General features: G+C 37.7%; 2 protein-coding genes and 1 long non-coding RNA gene across 3 annotated transcripts in view; 2 read left to right on the top strand and 1 right to left on the bottom strand.

The window, feature by feature from the left end:
- Window positions 1-12736: 12736 nt before the first annotated feature.
- Window positions 12737-27044, top strand: part of CDC25 (Rhodanese/Cell cycle control phosphatase superfamily protein) — a 35489-nt gene continuing 21181 nt past the window's right edge. The window contains exon 1 of the mRNA XM_077365546.1: window positions 12737-13105. Coding sequence (XP_077221661.1) covers window positions 12881-13105 — 225 coding nt within the window. The 5' untranslated portion in view covers window positions 12737-12880. The remainder of the gene's footprint in view (window positions 13106-27044) is intronic.
- Window positions 19345-27044, bottom strand: part of LOC143855428 (uncharacterized) — a 36258-nt gene continuing 28558 nt past the window's right edge. Inside the window, exon 3 of the long non-coding RNA XR_013237867.1 lies at window positions 19345-19606. This is a non-coding gene — a long non-coding RNA (uncharacterized LOC143855428). The remainder of the gene's footprint in view (window positions 19607-27044) is intronic.
- Window positions 20551-25337, top strand: LOC143855426 (uncharacterized). The gene is made up of 2 exons (XM_077365545.1): window positions 20551-24872; window positions 24968-25337. The coding sequence occupies exon 1, from the start codon at window positions 23308-23310 to the stop codon at window positions 24145-24147; it is 840 nt and encodes a 279-aa protein (XP_077221660.1). The 5' UTR covers window positions 20551-23307; the 3' UTR covers window positions 24148-24872; window positions 24968-25337.

Raw genomic sequence — 27044 nt, 5'->3', positions numbered from 1 at the left:
ATGGAAGAGTTGATCCATGATGGACTTGAAGCCTTGAAGTTCAAGAGAAGATTGAAGTGCATGACAAGTCAATTTAGTTTGTATTCCTCTCCTTTGTTTTAGAGATGTCAAAGGCACTTAACATTGTTTTCAAATTAACTTAAAAATGTCTTTGAAATCTTAGAAAAATGCATTTGAAAATGTATTTTTAAAGTGCCCAAAGACCATGGCCCAAAGATTGAAGTGCCCAAAGACCATGGCCCAAAGCCCCTGAATTTTGTAAGTTAAAATGGAATTTAACACATGGCCGGTCGATCGAGGTAAGACGGTCGACCGCGGAAGCAAGGCTGGAAATCCAGCACTTGCATTCCAATAGCGGGCCGGTCGACCGCGGATATGTTTCTGTTTCAACAGAAACAATCCAGCATGGTTGGGGCGGACAACCGCCAAGGGTCGGTCGACCGCGATAGTGTTTTAAGCTTAAATTTCAGTCAAACAGGGAGACCTCGCCCGGCGACCGCCACTGTCTCGATCGACCGCCACTGTTTGAAATTGAAAATAAAAAAGAGCGCCGATAGGGGCCGGAGACCGCTGTGGCTCGGTCGACCGCGCCGGTCTGGCAAAAGAGCCGTTGGGGCTTGCGCAGGTTGACTTTTTCAACCCAGTTTATTACAGTTTTACCCACAAACGGTCATATTTTCAAATGGGCTATGTTAGAGAATTTAAATAACCGCAAGTGCACGGATCGTGTAAATACGGGTCGAACTCAGGGAAGAGAAATCTAGTTGTCAATCTTATTCTTGTACTGATTAGAATACTAGCTGTGATATAATATTTCCTGGAATGGACTCAGGATTTCCGTGGATTTAGACCTCGGAGCCAACACTATATATAAGCGTGTATTCTATTCAATCTAAGAATCAAATTCAACTACGATCTTGATTTGGAAATCTTAATTTAGGCAAAGTGTACCAAAATTCTAATGATCTTGATTAACTACTTATCTAATCTAATTAGAAAACTAAAATTCTAAAGGCCTAAGTTAATTGAAAATTTGCGAAAGTAATTTGGAATAGTGTAAAAATCTTAATTCAATATAAAAGATTACTTAGGGTTAGAATCCACCATGGGTTTGGATTAGATTGATTAATTAAAACATCTCTTGAATTGGGTTGAAAATTCGATTAACTAGTCAATAAGGGATAAGATCAAAGGGATGTCATTCCTTATAAGTAATTAATCAAATCCACTCTCCAATTTACATTGATTATATAGAACTTTATATTTGTTAATCAACAATCATTCATACGAAAGGGGAAAGCCAATGGCATGAATGATTGGGATTTTTCAAACACAAAATCCTACACAATTTTTCAATTAAGTAGATTGATTTAATTATAAATATTTCTCCTTCCCCATGGCTTCAACTAAACCCTAAGTAATTAGGATTTAGTTATTCATGAAGAATGGAAGAAAAATAAAAATAAAAGAGATAGATGGGAGAAAGAGTGCCATGTATAATTACTTGAAAATAAAACTAAAAGAAAAATAAACTCTCCACTAATTTGAATTGAAACAAAAATACATCAACTTGAACTTGAAAAATAAATAACAAAAAAAACAAAAAGAACTTATTCTTTTTCTCTTCCAATCTTTGGTTGAATCTTCCTCCTTCAAGCTTTAATGTCACCTTGAGTTTGAATGGTGGATGATTGATCCTTGGTTGAGAGTAGAAAAGAAAAAGAACATGAAAGAGAACAAGAAAACCTAAGAGACAGAGAGAGAGAGAGCTTGAGAATGGTGGAGAATTGTAGAGAGAATTTGAGCAGAAGACAGAATGGAGAGAATGGAGAGAAAGGAGAGCATGGGAGAGAATGAAAAGAGAGTAGAAAGAGAGTATGTTAGAGAGAAGGGAATGAGAGCCAAGAGAGCTTTTTAAGGGAAAGAGCAAGAAAGTGATGGGCTAAATTGAACCACCACCACAAGATCGTGCAAGATAGGTAAGAATCCCAAACAGATTGCCATTCTCATCCAATATTGGAGCAAAAGAAAAAGAATACCTTCGTGACATCCCAACCTTCCATAATTTGTATTCCCAGCCAACAATCACCCATACAATTTCCTTCCTTGTGGCAAATTGAACATAGAAAATTTCCAACAGCATCATCCCTCTTGCTTACTTTCTTTTTTAATCGTTGGATGGCAACAATTACAATTGCTAAAAAATAAATAAAAAAAAATATATATATATATATATATATATATATATATTCATACGGTAGCTGCTGCCATGTTGTGGAAATTAAGAAGTTGTTGTTTTAGGAACCTGTATTTCTGATAAAGACACTCACCCACTTAATAGAATATAATTATTAGCAATTTAGGAATGGGAATTTGGCATGGAAAGAGAATCCCAAAAATTCCACACGTCACTTTCTTCCCTCTTATTTCAACACCTAACATGATTTCTCAAAATTCTAACGTGACCACTTTCCAAAATTGTCGTTTTGTAAATATTTCCCAAATCAGTTCACACAACACACAGAATGGCATCTCTTTTTGTCTTTTATTATGCATGCTAATTTCATAATGACATGCATGTCCTTCCATTCCCACGTTACCAATTTCTTAGAAGCTTCACAACTATTTCCAATTAGAATATAGTTACTTTTCCAATTTAGCTACTAATTTAGTTTGCCCCCACACGTATGGTTTTCACGTGTGTGATGTTCATGTGTGGCTCCATCAACAACCGAGCATGGGACCCAATTGCACAAGTCTAATGGGTTTGGATAATATAAATGGGCCGCATGTTAAATGGCCAAAATTTATATCAAGGGAAAATCATCCCACTTTTAATCCACTGTAAGCCCAATGGTTCCCACCTTGGCAATTCTCATCTTATTTTGATGATTCCAATACACAAGTGATTTATGATCACTAATGTGTTTGATTGTCTAAGTTGTAGATCATAATTGCTTAAAGACATCATTGCTTGGATTAAGGCCAAAGAAGCTCGCATTGGACCGCTTATGAAGGCCAAAGACATCGGAGATCCAAGACAAATGAAGACTTGATGAATCGCATTGAAGATCGAAGTCAATTTAGATTGTATAAAATCCAATCTTAGTTTTAGATTTTAAGAGGCATAACTAAGGAAATAAACACACACCCAAAATTTATATGTGATTGTCTTTGTGGTGTTCCAACACCTTGGAACCCTCATAGCAATCCCAACTTGGTGTTAAGTTGGAAGCCCAAAAATATGAAGTGAAAATCTGCTCTTCATAGGCTTCTCGGAACTCCGAGAGAAATTCTCGGAACTCCGAGAAATGGTCCAGTAGACTTTTTTTCATCTTCTGTTTGTATTCCCGGAACTCCGAGATTTTTTCTCGGAACTCCGAGAACACTGTAACGGTCATATTTTGAGCCGTTGGGAATTTTGCTGGAATTACCACAATGCCATTGAACGGTCATATTTTGGTTTTCCTATATATATGGGCATTCTAAACTTCAAGATGATTAATCCTAACACTCTAAAAACCTACTTGAACATCCTTAGAGTGAATCAAACTTGTTTATGCCTCTCATCATCTAAGATTAGGATTTGGATCTTTAGGCCATATTTGTACATCTTCTGCAAAATTATAAACCCTTGTGAGGGATTTTTGTTCTTTCTTTCTTATTCAAGAAATTGTATTCGGGCGAGTGTTCGGAGAAGCGTAGCCCACTCTCCGTGGTGAAGATTGCCACCAAGGTTAAAGGTGATCGGAATTTGTAATCGGCACCGATCTTCGCCGAAGTTAAGAAGATCTCTTAGTGAAGCCATCAACGGGTCTTTGTTGGTGGAGTGGAGTAGGCCTCGCGTTTTGAGGACCGAACCACTTTAAATCTCGGGTGCACTCTCTCTTGAACTCTAGCTCTTTATTTTGCATTGCACCTCTAGATTTAACTTGTGTGCTTGAATTCCATTTTGATCTCTTAATTTCCAATTTAGGTTTGAGTTCTCAAAAAGATTAAAACTTGTTAGAAACCTAATTAATTCTCACTCCTCATAGTTGCCGTACTAGGGACCACCCTTGGATTTTCATCCACTCACTTTTAATCCACTAACCCTTTCCATTATTAAACCCCATAAAATAATCTAAACTGTCCAATTAATTGATCTATACCTCTTATTATGTTGGGACACAATGGCAAGTGACCGCTCCACCTAAATCATTTCCATATGCTAATCCGAGCCGTTCATTTGATGGGGTTACAGTGTAGACGGATTGCACCCTTTAAATTATGTCCATAGGGTGATCCACACCATCCAATTTGTAAGCCATAATTCCGGCATGAGATGATCTAAACTGCCCGTTTGGCGAGCCATCAAATGGATGATCCGAACCATTCGTCTTGTGGGCTGCAATCTAAATTAGTTGTGACCCCAATATTATTTCCAAAAGATAATCTGAACCGTCTACTTTATAACCTACCAGTTAAATTGGTTGCACTCCTAAAATGACTATCCAAGGCTACTTTGAACCAATCAATTGGTAGATCGTAATATAATTTGAACCCTTCAAATTATGAGCCACAATGATGTTGATCCAATAGTTGTTTCCACTCTTGAATCTTTCTTTGGAGTTTCATCGCTTTAGCTTTATTTTCCACAATAATTCATAAATAACCCTGAAACACTAAAAACACAAAATACCTTAGTAGCACCGCTTTAAATGATAAAAAATGCATGATTTATACACCTACAATTCACACATAAATGTGCTCATCAGGCTATATATAAACTATCCAAACCTTTCTAAAGCATCTCTCTTGAACTTATTTTAAAGATCTAAAAGAGTGAATCAAAGTGTTTTTAATGCCTCTCTCATCTCTAAGAAGGAAGTGGATTAGGCTTATATTTGTAAATCTTTTATCCATCCTTTGTAACCCTCTTGAAGGGATTTATTTTTCTTTCTTTCAAAAGATCATTGTATATTTGGCGAATGCGAAGGGACGCGTAGCCATCTCAAGAGCGAGTGTTGGAGACGCGGAGCTTTCTCCGGTTCGTGGCGAGTCTTGCGAGGCGTAGCTGAACCAAGTTGTAATTGGGTTGATTCCCCGCCATTAAGGGAATCCATAGTGAAGCTATCAACGGATTATGTTGGTGGAGTGGACGTAGGCCTTGGTGTGAATCCTTGGACCGAACCACTATAAAATCTCGGGTGCACTCTTTCTATCTCTTTGTGCATTTGTGGTTTGTTTTCATTTGTGTGCTTAAAGGTGTTAATTTGCCATTGTTTTTAGTTTTCGCATTTTATTTGGCAAAAGTTTTTAAACCCAATTCAACCCCCCTCTTGGGTTGCCATCACCCCTGGGATTTCACATTGTAATCAGCCTACATAGAGGCAAAGTGAGCTACATCTTTCTCTTCATCATTGTGTTGGTGAAAGGAATGCCGTGTTTAAGTCCCTTGGAGCGTTTGTGCTCGGATTGTATTTGGCGAAAGGGGTGTCGTATTTAAGTCTCTTGGAGCGGTGGTACTCATTTTAATCGGTCGGTGTGGCTAAGAAGATCATTAGTGGATTCCTCAAGAGATCAACTTGGGAAGAGTGGAGTAGGTCTTGGGTTTAAGACCGAACCACTTAAAAAACTTATGTTCAAGCTTACTCTTGTCTCTTCTCTTCTTCACTTGTGATAAGTTCATCAACCCTTAGCCTTAAAACTAATTCATCTTTGTAATCAATCTAAAACAAGTAGAAGAAAGTTTTTCAAAGTTTCTTAAATTTTCAAGACACCCAATTCACCCCTCTTAGGTTGCTAAGTGGAATTTCACTCTCATTATATGATTATCTTAATCTTTAATTCAAAGTGAATTATATATGGTTTGCATGAATTTAAACTTTAGCACAAGATAAGCATATGTAGTGCAATGTGTAGTGACATAGAGGAATCAAACGCATGGTACATGTAAAAAGATTGGAGAAAGAAGTATACTTGTGAAGTGCAAACCCCCTCGCCTTTTTTTAGTTTGTTTGTTTTGAGTAGTTAAGTTTAACTCCCCCTACTTAACTACCTTTATGCACACACACACACACACACACACACACACACACACACACATATATATATATATATATATATATATATAGTAATCAAATAGGCATGTTCATGAACAAGATGTAGGCTTTTGCCAAAGTTTTAGATGTCTTTATTAGGGGTGATTGTACTGTTCCTAAAAAGGGCATAAGTAACAAATGAGTGATTTTTAAGTTAAGGTTTGGACATATAGTCATGCATCAAATATGAAAAACACAATCAAGTACATAGTATAAGATGGGTATACAAAAATCTATTCAAATTCTTTTACTTGATTAAGTGTCAACATATTCAAACCACTTATAATATCACTGAATCTTTCTTCACTTAGTGGTTTGGTGAATATATCAGCAAGTTGATCATTGGTATTGATATAAGAGATGACAATATCTTCCTTTTGGGAGTGATCTCTCAAGAAATGATGTCTTCTATCAATATATTTGGTCCGAAAATGTTGAATTGGGTTCTTGGTTAGATTGATTGCACTTGTGTTATCACAGTGGATTGGAACACATGTAAACTTTAAATCATAATCTTCCAAAGTGTTTTTCATCCATAGGATTTGTGCACAACATGTTCCTGCGGCAATATACTCTGCCGCTGTGGTAGAGAGAGCAACATAGTATTTTTTCTTGCGGAACCAAGACACCAAGGATCTCCCTAGAAACTAACAAGTGCCACTAGTGCTTTTTCTATCAATTCTATATCCGGCAAAGTCAGCATCCGAGTATCCTACTAGGTCAAAAAAATTTAGCTTTTCATATCACTGACCTAGACTAGGGATTCCCCTAAGGTACTGGAAAATTCTTTTAACTGCAAGTAAATGTGATTCCCTAGGGTCTAACTAGAATCTAGCTCATAAGTATACACTAAACATGATGTTCGGTCCGCTAGCAGTCGGATAGAGAAGACTCCCTATCATTCCCCAATATTTCTTTTGATCAACCTTTGGTCTAATGACATCTACGGCTAACTTTGAAGATGTGCTCGTAGGAGTGGACTTTGGTGGAGAGCTTTCCATTCCAAACTTCTTTAGCAGTTCTTTTGTGTATTTTTCTTTGTTTTATAAGGGTTTTATTTTCTAGTTGGTATATTTGTAGACCAAGAAAATATTTAAGTTCTCCCATCATGCTCATTTAGAATTCATTTTGCATGCATTAGGAGGATTCTTCACACATACTCACATTAGTTGACCCAAATATGGTGTCATATGCATAAATGTGGGCAATGAGTATGTCTTTACTCTTCCTTTTGATAAGCAAAGTCTTATAGATTTTCCCATCTCAAATCCTTTGTCTACTAGGAATGAACTTAGCCTTTCATACAAACTCTATCAGCTTGCTTTAAACCATAGAGGGCTTTATCCAACCTATAGACATGGTCCGGGTGCTTGAAGTCTTCAAATCCTGGAGGTTGCTCAACATATCCTCCTCCATGATATATCCATTTAGAAATGCACTCTTGACATCCATTTGATATAATTCCCCATTGACAAGCTCTACATAAGTGATCTTTTATGAAGTTTAGTTTAGGTAATCCATTTACAATCTCTTTTGAAGATTGTAGATATTAGTTCCATGTTTTCATGTTCTAGTCTTTCATGCCAAATTTATGAATTGTCTTCAAAGTATGAGAGATATTTCACTTTTAGGAAATTAAGTTCTTATAGGATTAGTGTGCATACATTACCATCTCTAGATGCAATAAATTAAATTTTGTTATGATTTGCACATCTAATAATACACTTATCATTTTCAAACAAGACTTTGTTTCCAACATCACATAACTAGCTAATACTAAGCAGGTTATGAATAAGACCTTCTGCTAAAAACACTTCTTGAATAACAATGTCTTTAAATGAAATTGTACCTTCACCGATGATCCTTCCCTTTCCATTGTCTCCAAATGTCACTTTGACTTGTTCCTTCATGGTGAGTGATGTGAAGTTGGAAGGGTCTCTAGTCATATGCCTTGACATCCATTATCCAATACTATTTGTCCAAGGTGGATCTACTTCTCAAGCATACCTACAAAATAACAGTTCATGTCGGTGCCTTACGTACCAAACGTTTTTGAGTCCTTCAAGGTTAGTCTCATATAAAGCATCTTTTCTAATCCAAACATAATTATAGTTAATTAACTTCTTTATCTTACATGCAAATTTGTAATGGCCAAGCTTTCCACAATAGTGACAAGTGGGAATGAAAGTGTTAGACCTAGCATGTGTGTGTGTGTGTGAGGATGATGGTCTAGCAAACTTATTTTTATATAATCCATTCCTTGAGAAGTTTTAGTATCCCAAACCAACCTTCTCAAGTTTGTAAGAGCCATAAGAAAATTTGTCAAAAGAAGTCTTCAATTCATTACATCTTAATGAAACTCTATCATTTTCATCTTTCATAACTTTTGTTTTTTAATTTTATCACTTAATGCTTTTTTTCTAAGACAAGATTTTCATTATTTGTAGCCTGCACATCTAACTCTTTCTTTAAAGTACCAAATTCCGTAGTTTTTTTTTTAAGAGATTTTCTCAAATCTTCATTCTTGGAAACTTCACAATGCAAGGCTTCTAGGAATTTCTCACATGCATTGAATGACTCTTCATTAGTAAATGAATCATCTAAATCATCATTAAATTCATCACATACCTCATCTTAGTGAGTCCCAAATCCCATGAAGCACACTTTAGTATCCTCTTCATCACTTGATTCCTCTCCTGATGAACAACTTAGCCCATCCCAAGTGGCGCTCATCCCCTAGTTGCTTTCCTTCTTCTTCCTTCTATATCTATTATCATTCTTGTTCAAAAGGCAATTTGGACGAATGTGTCCAACCTTCTTCCATCTAAAGCATCTAATGGGATCTTCTTCTTCTTTCTCTTTCTTGAAGTTTTCTTTCTTTTGAAGTTTCCCTTTTTCTTCCTTGCAAATTGACGAAATATCGTGGCGAGGAGTGCATGTTCTTCTCGCAAGACTTGAACCTCATTCTCACTTTCACTTTCACTATCCATTTTGCCTTTGAAAGCAACTATCTTCTTCTTAACATCTTTTTTATATTCTCTCTTCTTCAACTTCATTTCATGGGTGATTAATGACCCCATAAGTTCTTCCATCTTGATGTTGTCAAGATCCATGGCTGCTTCGATGGCAGTGATATTTGGATCACATTGTTGAGGAAGAGATCGGAGTAGCTTGTTCACCATCTTTAGATTTGTACTGATTTTTTCTAAACCTTGCAACTCATTTACAATGTAAGTAAATCTAATATACATTTCGGAAACATATTCATCTTTTTCATTGTAAATGGTTCAAAATCACTTGCTAACATATTTACTTTGGTCTTTTTAACTTGGAAGGTACCTTCATGGGTTAGCTCCAATGTATCCCATATTTCCTTAGCCGTTTGAATGGTGTATATCATATTAAACTCTTCGGGTGAAAGAGCACAAATGAGGGCATTCATTGCCTTAAAATTAATACTGGATTCTGCCTGTTCTTTGTCATCCCAAGTACTTAGGTCTTTAGTGGGTTCCTTATAGCCTACTTGGATGACTCTCCAAATTTAAAAGTCTTGATCCCTTAAATAAATCATCATTCTAGACTTTCAATATCTATAGTTGAATCCATTGAAAAATGGAGGCCTAGAAATGGATTTACACTCTACATTTTGAGTGGAGGTTAACATGGTTCTTTTTCTCATTTAGAATTTTTAAAAAATAAAAAATTCTCTTGTAAGATCCTTGAGCTCTGATACCAAATGAAATCCCAAAGGCAATCCAAGAGGGGGTGAATTGAATTTAGAAAAACTTTTTCAAAACAATTTATTTTCAAAACAAAACCTAACCCTTGTTGATGAAAGGAAAGATGTTATTGTGCACCAAAGATAGAGTTGGAAAGAAGATGAGAGGAAGAAGATGAAACTTGAACACCACGATTTATAGTGGTTCGGTCCTCAACCAATGAAGCCTACCCCACTCTTCCCAAGTTTGTCTACTTGGGGGTTTCCACTATCTTGGTATCCTCCTTTGGGCCGGAACCAAAGCCACGTTACAAGTCGAGTCTTTAAATTCTAAGGGTCTTAAGCAAGATGCCCTTTCCGCTTCTTTACAATGGTTGAAAAAGAAGAATAAGAACAATACACCTTTTCCTCTTTATATGATTATAATGCAATAAATAGCTCTCTTAAATTTCTCCAAAGAACTACAATTGAAAGCCTAGGGAAATCTTCCGCACAATGTTAAAGCAAATTCAAAGTTCTTGAAGAAGAAAAGATGAAAAAGCTTGAAAAATATTAAATGAGAGTAAAGATTGTGTTTGAAATTCTATGAGACCCTAGATGGCAAACCAAGAGGGGGGTGAATTACAAAGAAATGGAAGCTAAACAAAACAAAGAAACAAGAACAAAAAACAAACTTACAAAGAAAAAAAACAAGAACACACAAGAGATAAGTTACAAAGAAATTGTTCGATCCAATTTAAAAAAACAAGATTTGCCCTTGTTCAATCCAATTTAAAAAACAAGAACAAAAAACAAACTTGCAAAGAAATGGAAGCTAAACACAACAAGCACACACAAGAGATAGATAGAGAGAGTAAAGGAAAGAGTGCACCGTAGTTTTTAAGTGGTTCGGTCCAAGGATCCTTTCCAAGGCCAACTCCACTCCCCCATGATCTTCGAAGGTTTCACTACCAAATTCCCTTAACGGTGGGAATCAAACCAAAGTTACAATCTGAGATAGCTCCGCGTCTCACACTCGCTCTATGGAGATGGCTCCGCGTCTCCACCAACACTCGCCCTTTACAACAATTAAAGAAGCTAAGTAGAATCTCTCACAAGGGTTTATAATGAACAAGAAATATATACGATGGAAATCCTATGTCCAAATCTCACTTTGAGGTTCAAAGAGGCATAAATGGGTTTACAAATCAAGAGAGTGTTCAAAAAAGCTTAGGAGTATTCAAGATCCCCTAAACAAGTGGGTTTAACTTGTATTTATAGTGGAATAGAAAATATAGCCATTTGAGGGTTTTCAAGGCCAAAAGAAACTAGCTGTTATAAGCACAATGGATATATTTCCGCGCTCAGACGTCGGGTTTGGACCAGAGAGCAAAATTACAATCTGGTTCCAACCAGATGATCGGGCAGAGCTTTAGTCCATCATCTGGTTCACTGTCTGAGATCTAATTTTAAAAATGCTTGTTTGGGATCTTAGGCATTTTGTCAATGGTCTATTTAACCTACATAGGACCTATTGGGGTGTGTTTTGGTGCCTCTAAAAACCCTTAGTGAGATTGGACTTTACAAACTACTTTGAACTTGAAAAGCACTAAGTCTTCAAATGGTCTTCATTGCTTCAAGTCTTTTGTCATGGATCAACTCCTTTGGCTTCCATGATCTTCATGAGTTGTTCAACCATTCTTCTTGTGTTTGGCTTCTCAAGATCTTCATGCTAGGTTCACGCCTTGACGCATGCTTTCCTTGACTTCTAGTGTTTGAGAGAATATCTCCTTTGCATGCACTTAAACATCAAACACATTAGATATACAACACAAATCAACTTGTGTTTGGAATCATCAAAACAAGATGGGATTTTAGCCAAGGTGTGAACCATTAGGCTTACTGTGTTTCCAAGTGCAAAAAGTGATAAATGTAACAATAAATGTCATATTTATAGCCCATATGTAAATATGACCATTTGGGGTTAATTTGGGCAATTTTTCAACTCAAAAAGGTCCAAAACAAAACTAGCCATTATAGCCCCGATGGTTATATTTTTTGCAGACCCTGATCAACCGGCCCTACTCAACAGACCATCGTTTGTTTACTAGTCCTTTTTTAATTTTCAGTGTAATATCCTCTCGGCCGACCAGCCCTACCTCGGTCGACCGAGCTACACATTTTGTTCATCTTTTTATTTTTATCCCGTTGGACTCTCGGTCGACCTATGGTGGCCCGGTCGACTGTTCCTGTTGAATTTTTCAATATGAATTTTCTTTTTGGCTAACTTTTGGGCTTTAGTCCATGGGTCTTTACCTTATCTTTTAGCATTATGATTTTAGCATTGTGAGGGAACTTATTTGACCATCTTTGAAAGTGTTTTGTTATGAAGAATGGTTTTAAAAAGTTTGATGAAAACCTTTGAAAGTTTGCAAACCCATGTGAATTGGATCTCCAATACAATGTAAAACAAATTACTTGTCTTCCTCTGATTGTCTTGGCTTGTCCACGAGAACTCTTGACTTTAGCTTGTGCGTGTGACTTCCTCTCTTTGATGAGTTCCTCCACTTTGAGTCTGTGAGTGAGTCACCAACATTGGTTCATCTTTCAAGCTTTGCCTTGGGTGCTCTTGCAAGTTATGGTTTCCAATGATAACCTGTCTAATACAAAACAGTTGCAAAACACATTAGTAACCTTAATCAATTTCGGTTTGTGTATCATCGAAAGATAGGTAACGTTGAACCTCATGCTAACAGTTGCCGTTACCGACTTACGCATCGGATAGTCTTAGGAAAGTCCAAACTCCGGGTGGTTTTCTGATGCTCGTTCGTGTGTGCAGGTACCTTAGTCCCTACAGTCATCTCAGCCTTTTCAGCCATCTAACACCATAAGATTCCATGAAATTGAGGCTGTTAATCTAGCGGGCCATCATCAAATGCACAGCTTAGACTCACTAAAGTCACCGAATGGGGATTGATCCTTGACCCAAGTCGTCCCATCCACGCCATCCCGGTTTTAAAAAAACAAACGAAATGGTTTTCTTCCAAGCAACTCTCGGGTGGTTTTGTACAAATACATAAATAGAGAGAGAGAGAGAGAGATGGCCGGAGGAAGTGTATCCTACGTCACAGCTTCTCAGCTGCTAACCCTTAAACGGCAGCCTAATGTGGCGATTGTTGATGTGAGGGACGATGAGCGAAACTACGATGCCCACATAGCTGGTTCTCTTCATTACGCTAGCGAAACCTTCTCTCAGAAAATTCCCAATCTCTTACAACAAGTCAAAGGGAAAGATACCCTCGTCTTCCATTGCGCTCTAAGCCAGGTGAGTCCGTTTTGGCGTGCAACCCAGTTGAATTTTGGTATCAGATTTTGTGCAAACTGTAATTTAAGAACCAAAATGCAATTGGGGCTGCACACCCAAAGATACCCTTTGATTTTGTTTTCTGGGTTTTGCTCTGTATGGAATTCTTTATATTTTGAATTGATTATTTGGGTTTTCTTTTTTTATTTTCTCTAGATGGTGTGGGTAGACCCTCTACAATTATTTCTGAGAATTGTTCTATCTTTTAGGTTGTTTCTTCTCTGATTGATGTCGATATGGGATGTTGGATAAGGAAATGACTTTATTTTCCTATTTTATTACGACTTCTTTTTAGACTATTGTCATCTATGCTCTGCTGCTACCTGATCCATAGAATTATTTTTGAGTCGATTTGGCCTTTCTATGCTGATTCACCACCTGCCTTGTGATGGGTTTTTCTGATAAGCAGTAAATGTTGATACAGATTGGAAAAACATGTTGGGTTTATGACATTTTATGTGCCCTTGCAAGACCATTTCTTTACCAATAATCTAATTCCATCTAATTGTACTCTAATACATCATGTGATTGATGGAATCTTGGGAAATCCCTTTAGCCGGTTTGGATATTTATTTTCATGTCGAGCTGGGTGTCTTTGACCTAATTTGTGTCACGAAAAGACCATGGAACCCATCACAGTGGCGATAGGACCATGAGACCTGCAGATGTAATCTTTAAGCCCGAGAACATGGTACTTGGGACTGTTCCACTAGGGTATGTCTGAAGGGATTGGCTCCCTTGAAGATGGTGGTGTCTTAGGAACACATGGACTGGTGTTTGGTGTGTCTCATGCTGGAATGCACTCATTCACAACATGTGGAAATACACACATGTGTGGGGGATCCGATATAGTAATTCAACAGAATTGGGCTTTTTATATTTTCCGGAATACGTTTGAATTACGTGCATTGTAGTACAATAGTATGTATGCAGTATACTTAATTAAAAAGGTTATTGTTGTGAACTCTTAGGTATGGGACGTAAGGCAACGTACGGGATGGAGTGGAGAATGCCCATGCTAGGACTCATTGCAATGTGGTGATCGAAGTTGAGGACTCAACTGTGGAATTCATAATTATTTTATGTTTAATTATATTTAATTGGGCTCCTAATGAATGCACGATAATTAAATATAATTACCTGATTATACTTGATGTTGATCAATCAAAATTGGAATTTTTATCGGAATATTTTTTGATAAAATAAGCGATCTAATTCTTGTAAAAATTTTATGTGATTAAATATTTATTTTCTCAAAAATTGCATCATGGGAATTGGGCAAAATGATTAAACATTTTGGCTGATCAAGTCGAGGACCATTTTAAAATGTGGAAGTACAGAAAATAAGCGATGTAATTCTTGTAAAATTTTTGTGTGATTAAATATTTATTTTCTCAAAAATTACATCATGGGAATTTGCAAAATGATTAAACATTTGGGCTGATCAAGTCAAGGACCATTTTGAAATGTGAAAGTACAGAAATATATGAAATTGGAAAAACGTTAAAATCCCTTTGTTTAACTCAATTCAAAATTGGGGTTTAATAGATATATTTGATTGGGAAGCTTATCAGAGGGTTGTGCACACCATCTCTTTAAAGGAGCACCGACTGATGATGGGTAAGTTGGCGATTAAAATCACTGGTTAAAGGGTAGACCAATTTGCCCCTCAAAAAATTGAGAAATTACAAACCGTGATAGAAATTCCTGGGTTTTAGGGACTGTGTATAAAAGTTAAAGAGATCACACTCCTTGGCACTTTCATTATCGTACAATTCTGGAATTTGAAATTGGAACAGAGCATCGATGGGCTCGAAGGTGAACATGGACTGAATCAAATTGGTCAACGATTCAGAATGTTCAGATCCGCGATAGAACATCCCCCTACGCAATGAATCGAGGTACGCTTCTCTCTCTTTCAGTATCCAACAAAACAAGTATAGGGTGGCTGTTTGTGACAATGACTCAACCATAAGATATCCATTCATGCATGCATTAATTAACTAACTTCTAAAGATGTGATCTGTTTCTTGCTTGTATATTGGGGTTCTTGGCTTCCTTCAGGGTTCTACATGTACTTCTAAAGATGTGATATCTTATATGAGCTGCTCGGGATGTAGCACATCGTTCTTTGAATTTGGATGTTTTTCACATTCAGGGGAGAAGATTTATTGGATTCATATTTATGGTAGTTCTTTCTGTAATTTTGGGATAGATTGGTGAGCGATGGCACTCAAGGGGGACCCTTCTATAGCTTGTGAAATAAATAGCCAACAACATAGCAAATAAATTCGTACATCACCAGCATTCCTTAGGAATGTAAATTTTTGAAATTTAAACACAATAAATAACCATAAGCAGATTGGCTTTGGGGTTAGTGCTAGATTTCCCCAATGATAACTAAGTGTGACTTCCAAAAGGTATCAATTCTTTCTCTCACTAACACCATTCTACTAAGGTGTATGAGGACATGTACTCTCTAGGTATGAGATGCTGGGAAGCGTAGGGGTTGACAGGTGGTGGTTAAGATAAGGATGACTGATGGTAGGAACGTAGAAGGTGGTGTAGCTAGAAGCAAGGTTCTGGTTTCTTGAAAGGAAATGGCTGGGTTGGGGTTTTCTAAGAGGGGAAATTTGGATGAAGAGGGTCCTTTGGAGAGTGAAAAGGAGGGACTGTTCTAGCTAATTGTTAAAGTTCAGAATTCTCTGGACTTAGTGGGATGCAGTAAAAGCCAACTAGGGTGGTTTACTTATTGGTTATCAAGGGTTCAGGTATTGCGTACTTGAGCGATCGGATGGTTGTGGAATCATTAAGACTGAATTTTCTTGGCATGTATGATGGCTGAACTGATAGCGAAATTCAGAAGAAACTAGTTTCCTGAACAATCAGCAAACTGAATTTTCTGTTGTTGGAGGTGGCTGCAATCTTGTGAAGTTCAGTAACTCTGAACTTTTAGAAGAGAGGCAGCAGGGACTGTTGCGGCTGTTCGTGTAGCAGAATTTCAGCAATCGGATGAACACCTTGTTAAATTTTTGGACGTAAACTGAGCCGCAGTGGGCATGATCCTCATGCGTTCGAATACAGATAGGGGTTGGAATGAGTAGCACATGATGGATTTTATCGGCTGAAAATTCAGCATTGAGCTCAACAGGGAGTGGCAAGCTGAGTTGGAAAGAGATGGAAACTGAACTTGTTTCAGTTTAGACCAGTGATGGATGTGGCAGTTCTCACCAGAAACCGCATGGCTTTGGTTTGTACAGCCAAGAACGACCAGTCGGATCGTAAGGCAATGGTGGTTTGCATTGAGACGGTTAAAACTCCTTGACCAAGTTCAGGCATGGGTGCTAGCCAAAGCCTCTGTGATTTCCAACTCAAAGTAAACTTCCTAAAAATTCTATCTTCCATGTCCAACTCAAACTTCTCCTAATATAATTAAAATTATACATTAGCAAACTAATTGGACGTAATTAAAAGAACGCAATTCTAATTGGACGTAATTAAAAGAACAAAATTCTAATCTTTTTCTCTCATTGTGATGGAATCGACAAGGTATATCAATCTTGAAGACTCTCAGATCTTCTGACAATCTTCAGATGATCGGTTTTCAGATAGTATTCTTCTACAATAGTCTCAGCCTGATCATTGATTTGAAGTGTCTGATTGTTAATCCGAGGGTCTTGAGCGGTCCGATCAGCGGGTAGACGGATTTGAACGGATGCAGCTTAGAGTATACCTGTCACGCCCCAAACCCCCACCCTGGGCGTAGGACATGATAGCGCCGTACACCTGCAAGACAAGTCCCACAAATGTACGAGGCTACAAAGTAATAACAGAAGTAAATCTGACATTTCATAACTGAAATGTCCAAGTCTCAATTAATGCGGACCCAACAAAGTCAAATCAAATCTCAACTCTCCCCTGAATCAAAGTAAAATAATAAAATCTTTACATTTTATTCAAGTACTCACTTCCTAATGAATTGAAAATAATAAACTAAATCTCCAAGCCAAATCCGGTTCAAAAGCTAAGCGTCCTGTTCCTCGTTATTCCCACGAGGGTCAAGACCTGAAAAATATTATATAACCACAGTCAGCTGAAAAGCTCAGTAAATAATAAAGCACTACTCTAAGTACAGATCTAAGCATGCCAAGGCTCAATATGGGTCAGATAACATAATCAAAGCTGAATACTGAGGTCTCAACTGAATAATAGGCACAACATTAATTATAGGTGCATGTCAAATAAATTCTGAGTTAAAGGTGTATTAGAGCAATTCAATATCAAAGTTATGGTCAAAGCCAAAAAGGTGTTCAGAATTCAAATACATTTCAGAATCATCGGCATGGTCCAGAAGACATGATATTGCTTACACCGACAGTCCACGGTGTTGGAACTAGTTCCTCAAAGTTCAGATACAAGGCGACAGGGCTAGCGTTTTATCCCATTGACGGGCCAGAAGTTCCAGTGTACTACCCCCATGGTGGGTTTCAGAGTTGCCAATTGTACTACCCCCATATGACAGGGTTTCAGAAATACCCAAGCCTCCACAAAGTGTCCAGAAATAGGTCTAGCGATTCATATTCAAATAGTTCCAAAGATTAAAAGTTCAAACCGATAGTTTCAAAGGTTCAAAATTCAGAACGGATATCCATAACAGTTATTTCAAAGATTCAGAATAATAACGGTATCACACTAAATAGGTGAAGTAGAAATAGGCATGCAAGACCTAAAGCTATTTCAGAGGTTTGAAGGTATCAATATGAGGTTCCAAAGTCGATATCAATTCAAGGTGCATAGGGTTTATGAAATACTCAAAGTAGTACGTTACTACGTACCTCAATAACGAAAACTTTTCCTCTTTCTTAATCACCTTAGTTACCTGCAATTAAGAGTATGGATATTCTCCATGAGTTTCATTATTAATTTCACTCCTATCAGACATATACGTCCTTCTACTGACACAAGACACCCTTTGATGCTTAATTGGAAAAGAATCGGTAAATCGTCGTATGGTTATTTTTAGTATTTTGAAATTATTTTGGAATTACCATCATTATAAAGTTTCCAAAACCTTCTGAAACTATTTTTAACAGAAAGAACACGTTTCCGGCATTTCCGTAGAGTACAGGAGCGTCGAAAACAGACGAGAAACGAATAAGTTATGAATTTCCGAAGTTTAAGCCGTCGGGGGAAAAATTGCCGTGCCGGACGTCCGAGAACTTTTCCGGACGTCCAGGAATCTCTCAATTTGCCCAACCATACACAGACAGATGATTGCCATTTTTGCCGGACGTCCGCCTCTGTGCGGACCCAGTTTTCCCCGAAACACGACTTTTCACTCTTTTTGACACTAAAACGACCATAACTCATTCTTTTGAACTCCAAATCGCGCGTGGTCGGATCCGTTGGACTTGTATCGACGAGAGGAATCCATAGAACCCAATTTCACGCTTTGAAGTTCTCAGATCTAGTTACCAAATTTAATCTAAGCTTTTAGGGCATAACCCAAACCTAGATTCTTGGAGTTTCAAAACTAAATTCTTAGTTTCTTAGGGATCCATAAATTTATCCCTAAATTCTTATATAATTCATTATACCAAACCTAACAATCTAAATCATAATAACAAGTCTCATTAGATCCTAGTTTTAGGGTTCTTTTTATTCATCTAATCAATAAAGATCATAAGTCTTACCTCGATCTGCGATCTCTCTTAACAAATCGCGCTCTTCTTCTCCTTCTCTACGCAAATCTCCTCTTAGGGCTGGAACAAACGGTTTAGGGTTTCTTAATGGCTGCACAATTCTCCTTAAGAGGCTATTTATATGCTTTCCTAAAGAAGCCCTAATTCTAATTTAGCTCTTGATGACAAAAATACCCTTCTGTTCACAAGGGGGACGAATTTTAAGAGGGAGGGCAAAATTGGGTTTTTACAATACCTTCAAAGTATTACCTTGCATTCTCAAATCTGACTATTTTTTTTATATATTTTCATATATATATTTTTGAATGATTATATATTTTTTTATTGTGTATGCACTTATTATGAAAAGACATTCATTTGGATTTTTACCTAGAGAGCATCAAATATATTCATGTACTTCTCGAATGGTCATCTACGAAAGAAATAAAGTACCGGTATCCTCCAACCGCTCAACGAGAGAGTGGGGGGTGGGGGCCACAAATCACTATGAATCAAGTGAAAGGAACAAACGGCACTTTAAGAATTGGAAAATTCGAACCATTCAAAAAAAAAAAAGAAATGGAAAATTCGTTCTACAATGTTTTTATAGTTGACATGCCTCACATTGCAAGCTTAACGGAGACGGCTGAAAAAGAAGGGAATAACGTCTTCATATATTGAAATGAGAAGTGACCAAGACGGATGTGCCACAGATGAATCCGTGCTTCATGACTACACCGATGCCATGTCGAGTTCCAATTGTATTCCTTGAGGCTAGACCCTGAAAAACACAATGATCATGAAAAAACATAATACAGCAATTCATATTTTTGGTAAGGCTACTAACAAACAGAAGATTGGTAGTAAGCTGATTTTAGGCAAGGCAGCTAACATATATAAGATTGGTAGTAAGCTGAAGAACATGATATAGTAGATGATAAGGAGAGACAATCACTATAGTGATGTCTCATATCCCAGATATATTGGTTAAGGAGCCATTAGCAACTCAGACTTTGTCTCGTCCTAAAAGCAACCAATACAAAAAACGAAAAACATATCAGTCATATGATTAGAAGCTCCAAAGTCAATGACCAAGGACTCCAGGAGGGAGAGCTGTTATGGTCTGATGAGGCATGAATACCTTACTGAACATATGCATACAAGGCAAAGGCTAGTGCACGTTCACCATTTGAGATAGAAGGCGTCTCACATGCTCCATCTTTGTCTTGGATGATGCTATATCAGGAGATGCACCGGAAGTACTTGTTTGAGTAAGTGGAGAGGAGACAATCATGTGTTTATTAAGCTTATGATACTTAGCCCCTTCAGTGACACACAATGACTTCCCATTTCCCAACTAAGTACCACACAAATGGAGATGTGGAAAAATATAAAGCTTGCTTTGTTTCCGAAGGATATACACAGGCATATGGAGTGGATTACTTAAAGACAATTGCTCATGTGGATGGGTTGAACTCTGTTTCATTTCTATAACAGTTAATCTCAGGTGGCCCCTTTACGAGCTTGATGTTAAGAATGCATTTCTTCATGGAGACTTGTAAGAAGAAATGTATATGATTCCTCCATCAAGCTTTGTATCTCAGGGGGAGAAACGACAAGTATCCCGACTCAAGATGTCTATCTATGGCTTCATGTGGTCCCCTGGGGCCTATTTTGAAGTTTAGTACTTCTCTACTATAGATTAGGTTTAAGAGAAGGTGTGCATATGACTTTTTTTTTTGTAAAACAAAGGCGAGAAGGTAATCTGCCCAAATTGTGTATGTAGTTGACATTATACAATACAGAAGATGATAAGGACAACAATTGAAGTAGTCTCTGCAAAAGCTCTTTGCTGGTAAAGATCATGGTCGTCTTTCGATGTTTTCTATGTATTGAGGTAGCTAGATCCTATCGCGGGGTTTTCCTATGACAGAGAAAGTATGCACTGGATATCCTAATAGATATTGGCAGTATGGGGGTAAAACCTATCGACACCTATGGAGGTTACTCACAGGCTATTTGCGAATGTCAGTCAGCCTCTTAACAATCCAACCAGGAGATTATTGATAAGCTGATATACTTTACCGTGACTCGTCTTGATCTCACCTATGCTATTAATTTCATTAGTCAATTTATGCACTCTATAAGGACTTCACACATGGAAGCGGTCCATCATATTCCAAAGTATCTGAACTCCTCTTTAGGTCATTGGATTTTATTCAGAGACAGTGGAAACCTAGACACGTTTGTTCATACAAATGCAGTTTGATTTGGTTCTCCTGATGATAGAAGATCTACTTCAAGATATTGTACATTTGTGGGCAGGAAACTGGTTCGTTAGAAAAGAAAAAGCAAATTATTGTGGCACGTTCCAATGCAAAGGATAAATATAGTGAAATGGCTCTGGCAATGTGATTTATGGATGGAAAAGTTAGTTGATCACCTTGAATTGAGAGAAAACAATTTATGCCCATGTTCTGTGACATTTTTTTTTTATAGGTAAATTGGGCTTCGAGGTCGAAGAACAAAATCCTGACCATTGAGCTAGAGGCTTAATCCCGATGCTCTGTGACAGTTAAGCGACCATAAATATAACCTCCAATCATGTATTTCATGAGAACCAAGCATACTTAGGATAGATTCTAGAGAGATATCTATTCCTTATATTCATTATGGAGATAAGTTGCTGACATGTACGCTAAAGCTCTTCCTAAGAGCCAACATCAATTTATTTCATCCAAACTGGGATTTCTCAACATCTATTCACCAGCTTCAAGGGAATGAGTGAGTATATACACTAGTGTCACAATGTTTAAGTATGTGTCTCTTTTCTTTTTCACTTAAGTCTATGTTGAACTCGAAATTTTACAAAAAAAAAAAAAAAAAGGTAAAATCCTTTGCTAAAATAAGAGAGAAAAAAGGGGTGGTTATATGTCATGTTGTTCCCAAAAATAAATAAAAAGGATAAACAATAAGTTAAAATACCTTAATGAAAAAGAACACCAAAAAGGAACCACGGCTAACGGAAAAAATCCCTAAATTTAAGGGAACAAGATAACTAACTCTCGGAAAAGAGGAAACACGTCACTCACATTTCAAAAAGGGGAGTTACATAACTTCCCACAAAAGAGGAATTTGTGATCGTGGAATTTTGGATAAGGGATGAGGTGGCACCATAGTTATAAATTTCGTTTCGTTTCGTCCGAAATGGACGAAACATTTCGATTTCGGAACGAAAACGAAATGAAATCATCAAAATTTCGTTTCGTCCGAAATTTCGGTCAATTTCGGTCGAAATTGACCGAAATTCGGGATTTCGGACGAAATGGACAAAATTTTGAATTTCGTCCAAAATTCAAAATAACGGCTAGTTTGACTGGATTTTGCAGAATTTACGACAATGCCCCTGGAACGGCTCTTTTTGGTTTTTGACCATTTTAACCTCAAAATGTGACCGTTTATAGCTGTTGGGAAGGGTATTTTAGTCATTTTTAAATGCACAATCAATTAAAAACTCTATAAATAGCCTTTTCCCTATCTTCTTATCCTCCACCTTCACATAAGTGATTTTCTTTCTTTCTCTCCTTCTTTCTCTACTTTCACTTACAAGTTACATTATCTATTCTACTAAATTTCCTACAAGTCTACCCTCTTCTTCAACTCAATCCAAGTCTATTTTGGAGCAAAGGGAAGGCAATCAAGGTATACATTCAACTTACCACTACAAGAAGTCAAGAACTATTTCCAAAGGCTTATTTCAAGTGAATGAAGTCTAATTTTTTCTTCTTCTCTTCAACTCAAGTTCAACCTCAAGGTTCTCTTTATTTCTTTCCATTTCTTTTCTTTTATTTCTTACTTCATTTGTCACCTTCTACTTCATTTTTTTTGTAATTTGTTTCAATTTTCTTTCTTCTAATTCATTTTTTCCCTTCTTCTACTTCATTTTAGAATGAGTGGGTCGGGCTCGGGACCTTCTGCAGGAGCATCCTCTATTGGTTCGGCACCCGCTAGATCGGATGACCCGGCATGGGCTTACGGTACATTGGTTCCGGGTCAAAAAAATAAAGTAACTTGCATATTCTATGGCAAAGTCATATCGGGAGGAGGTATAACCCGCTTGAAAGAACATTTAGCGGCTGTTCCTGGTGAAGTAGCATCATGCAAAAAAGTGACTGAAGATGTAAAATATCGAATGAAGCAACTTTTAGATGCAAAGAGAAAAGAAAGGGCTAGGATGAGCCTATCCAGAGCAGAGTTGGAGATTTTTATGGCACACCAGATGAAGAAGAAGAGCGGGATGAAGAAGACATTGGCACACAATTACCTCAAGTCCCTCAACGAAGAGGTAAGGAAGTTCTTGTAGAACCGAGTGGTACAAAAAGGAAGAAGGGAATCACAGGATTGATCAGGAATTTCTTTGCAGCACGAACAACCCCTGGAGCCCAGCCAAGCATTAAAAGTGCTTTGGCTACTAAAGAAACAATGGATAGAGCAGACATGACGGTTGGCATGCTTTGCTACGATGCCAATCTCCCTTTCAACGTTGCGAATTCACCTTTCTGGCAACCTATGTTTGATGCTGTGAATGCTGTGGGTTCGGGTTACAAGGCACCTACTTATCATGCTTTAAGGGGTCCCATTTTGAAGAATACAGTGGATGAGGTAAACAACTACTTGGAGGAGATTAAGATGTCATGGAGATACACTGGCTGTAGCATTATGGCAGATGGATGGACAGACACCAAACAACGTTCCCTAATCAACTTTTTGGTGTGCTGCCCTAAAGATGTCATATTCCTCAAATCCGTTGATGCATCTGGGATAGTGAAGAATGCCGATGAATTATACAATATCTTTGCAAAGATTGTCGGAGAGGTGAATCCGGAATATGTGGTGCAATTTGTAACTGACAGTGAGCCAAGTTACAAAGCTGCTGGGAAAAGACTAGAAGCCGCATTTGGTACATTCTTCTGTACTCCGTGCGCAGCTCATTGCTTAGATCTCATCTTGGAGCATCTGTGCAAACCGACTGTATTTCCTCACATAGCAACCACAATTGAGAGGGCTCGAACGATTACAAAGTTCATCTACAACCATGGAAGCCTCTTGAATTTGATGAGGAAGAAGTTCACAGGTGGGAAGGAGTTGTGCCGCCCTGCTGCAACCAGATTTGCTACAAATTTCATTAGCATACAAAGTCTGGTGTTGAATCGGAAAGCACTTCAGCAGATGTTTGTGTCTGATGAGTATAGTACTAGTAGGTTTGTCCAACACCCACTGAGTGAAGGGGTAGTTAGTACTGTGTTGGATAAATTTTTTTAGGACCAATCCAAGTACATTCTAAACATCAGCGAGCCTTTAGTGAGAGTGCTGCGCTTGGTAGATCGGCAGGACAAACCGGCGATAGGTTACCTATATGAGGCCATGGATAAGGCCAAAGAGAACATCGAGGAGAGGTTGAAGAGAAAATCAGATTACAATCCCATCTGGAGGATCATCGACCAAAGATGGGATAGGCAACTCCACAGTCCTCTCCATGCAGCAGGATATTTTCTTAACCCTGCTCTTTTTTTCACTCCTACCTTCTCTAGGCACAGTGAAGTAACCAGAGGCTTGTTGGCATGCATCACTCGACTGGTACCTGATGAAGGTACACAAGACCTCATCACCAATCAGATTGAGGATTATCGAGAGGCTAAGGGTATGTTTGGAATGAAGCTTGCAATCTGCAACTGAACGAAGTTGGGACCAGGTATATTTGAGTTTTTTGTTTAATTAAGTATAATTCATTTTAACTTTCAGTTTCTCAACAAATAATGCTTTACTATTTGTTACTTTACAGTTGCATGGTGGAATCAATTCGGAGGAGACGTGGAAGAATTACAGACCTTTGCGATCAGAATCCTCAGTCAGACCTGCAGTGCGACTGTGTGTGAAAGGAATTGGAGCACCTTCGAACACATTCACTCTGCAAAGAGAAATAGGTTGGAGCACCAGAGATTAGATGACTTGGTGTTTGTCCATTACAATCTTAAGTTTCGAGAAAGGTATACAACGTAATATAATGTTTTCAACTCTCACCTCATCACTTTAAGCTTTTAAGTTTAACCTTTGATATTAAACTTAATGTTTTCCTTTTCAGGGACTTGTTGAGGAAATCATCTTCCACTAGTGACCCTTTGAGCATAGACCATCTGGATGTCATGAGGGATTGGGTTGTAGATGAAGAAGATGTCATATTCACGCTGGAAGACATTGGGTGGGAAAATCTTGAAGCACCTACTGCTGTGGTTGGGGCCGGGGACGACGACGACTTTCTCATGCCTCTTGAAGAAGATGTCCCTACTGGTGGTCCAGGTGGTGATCACGGCGACGACGACGACGACGACGAAGAAGACATTGAGTATGATCATCCGGGTTATGATGACTGAAAGCTACTAGCTATTGTCTATGTTTCACTTTCATGTATCTTTTTTTTAATGTTTTTCTATGTATCAGACTATCAGTTGGACTTGTGCAAGACTTTATGTGTTTAAGTAATGAATATGCCTTTTGGGACATATTTTGGACTATTTATTAGTTTTTCATCTTTTTCTATTGATTTTTTATTTTTTTGGATTTTTCTCATATTTTTTAATATATTTTTTGTGTGAACGAAAAGTTTCAACCGAAATGCACCGAAATGACCGAAATCCCACCGAAATTCCGTTTCGGTGGCCAAAACGAAATGGCGACCGAAACAGAATTTACAATTATGGGTGGCACCCATAACGGCTCCAAGAAGGGAAACTTGAGATCGTGAAATGAAAGTAAGGGATGAGGTGACACTTGCCAACTACTTCAAAAGACCTCTATAAATAGAGGAAAGATCCTTTGGAAATGGATCTGATCCAATCCGGGGGAGAAAAAAACTACGAAAAGGAAAGATCCTTTGGAAAAGGATTATGATCCAATCCTGGTGAGAAAAAGCTACGAAAAGGAGAGGGGATCTTTTCGGGAGAAAAAGCTACGCGAAAGGAGAAACAGAAGAAAGAGAAGAGAAAAAAGTGAGAAGGATTATTGCCTAATAATTTCTTTTTTTCTTCTTTCTTTCTTTTGTAGATTTTCTCCGGGGAAGAAGAGCTTTCACTTTCATGAGAAGGATGAAGAAAATCCCTTTAGAATCTCTTCTTGAGACTTTCTAAAGTTTCATTTAGGATCTCTTCCCAAAGACTCCCTAAAGGGAGAAGACCTTTCTTCTTTTGGAGAAAGATGATAAAGACGTCGTTTTCCCAAAAGATAAAGACTCATTGTTTTTTCAAAGAATCACTTTCCAAAGACTCTCTATTCCCTTTAGGATCTCTTCCTAGTGAGTTAGGGAGAAGACCTTTCTCCTCCAAGAGAAAGATGATAAAGATGAAGGTTCCCGGCGGTTTCCCAAAAGAAAAAGACTGCAGTTTTCAAAACAAAGAAGACCTCCTTCGGGAGAGAAGAAAATCCTTTTAGAATCTCTTTCCAGATACTCTCTAAAGATCCTTTTAAGATCTATTCCTAGAGACTCCCTAAAGGGAGAAGACCTTTCTCCTCCAGGAGAAAGATGATAAAGATGAAGGTTCCCGACGGTTTTCCGAAAGAAAGAAGACCTTTCTCCTTCGGAAGAAAGAAGAAAATCCTTTTAGATACTCTTTCTAGAGACTTTCTGAAGGTCACTTTAAGATCTATTCCTAAGAGACTCCCTAAAGGGAGAAGACCTTTCTCCTCCAGGAGAAAGATGATAAATATGACAATTCCCCAAAAGGAAGACGAAATAAAGGAATTCTGTCCGAGAGGATCTGTTCACAAAAATTAGATCTTTCAAAAAGAACCTTTTTTCTGGAGGATAATTAACTAAAAGTTGTATTTAGATAGGGAACCTCTTGATGGATAATCAGTGATATCTTCTTTCTTCAAGAAATGTAATTAACGGCCATTAGAGCCTGAAGTGTACGATCCCTACCAAAATTAATAAAACCTCTTCTCGTAAGAGGGAAATTTGATCCCAATGCATTTTATGTGTGTGATTCTCTTTTTTATACATGTGAAATTTGTTGCGAACATTCCATTATTAAAGGCATACTTGTAGTTTGTAGTTCTCATCTTCATATTATTTTTTTAAAAGATGACATATATTATAACTCATATGAGAATTACAAAATTTAGGGACCAGAAGTCCCTTTCCTATTAACAATGTCTGGGATCGA

Source organism: Tasmannia lanceolata, unplaced genomic scaffold, assembly GCF_043159265.1.
Source record: "Tasmannia lanceolata isolate RefF3 unplaced genomic scaffold, GAP_Taslan_0.1 ptg000021l, whole genome shotgun sequence".
In the NCBI taxonomy this organism is placed as follows: Eukaryota; Viridiplantae; Streptophyta; class Magnoliopsida; order Canellales; family Winteraceae; genus Tasmannia; species Tasmannia lanceolata.
The sequence above is the reverse complement of the archived record's forward strand: the minus strand, read 5'-3'. Positions and strand labels throughout refer to the sequence as shown.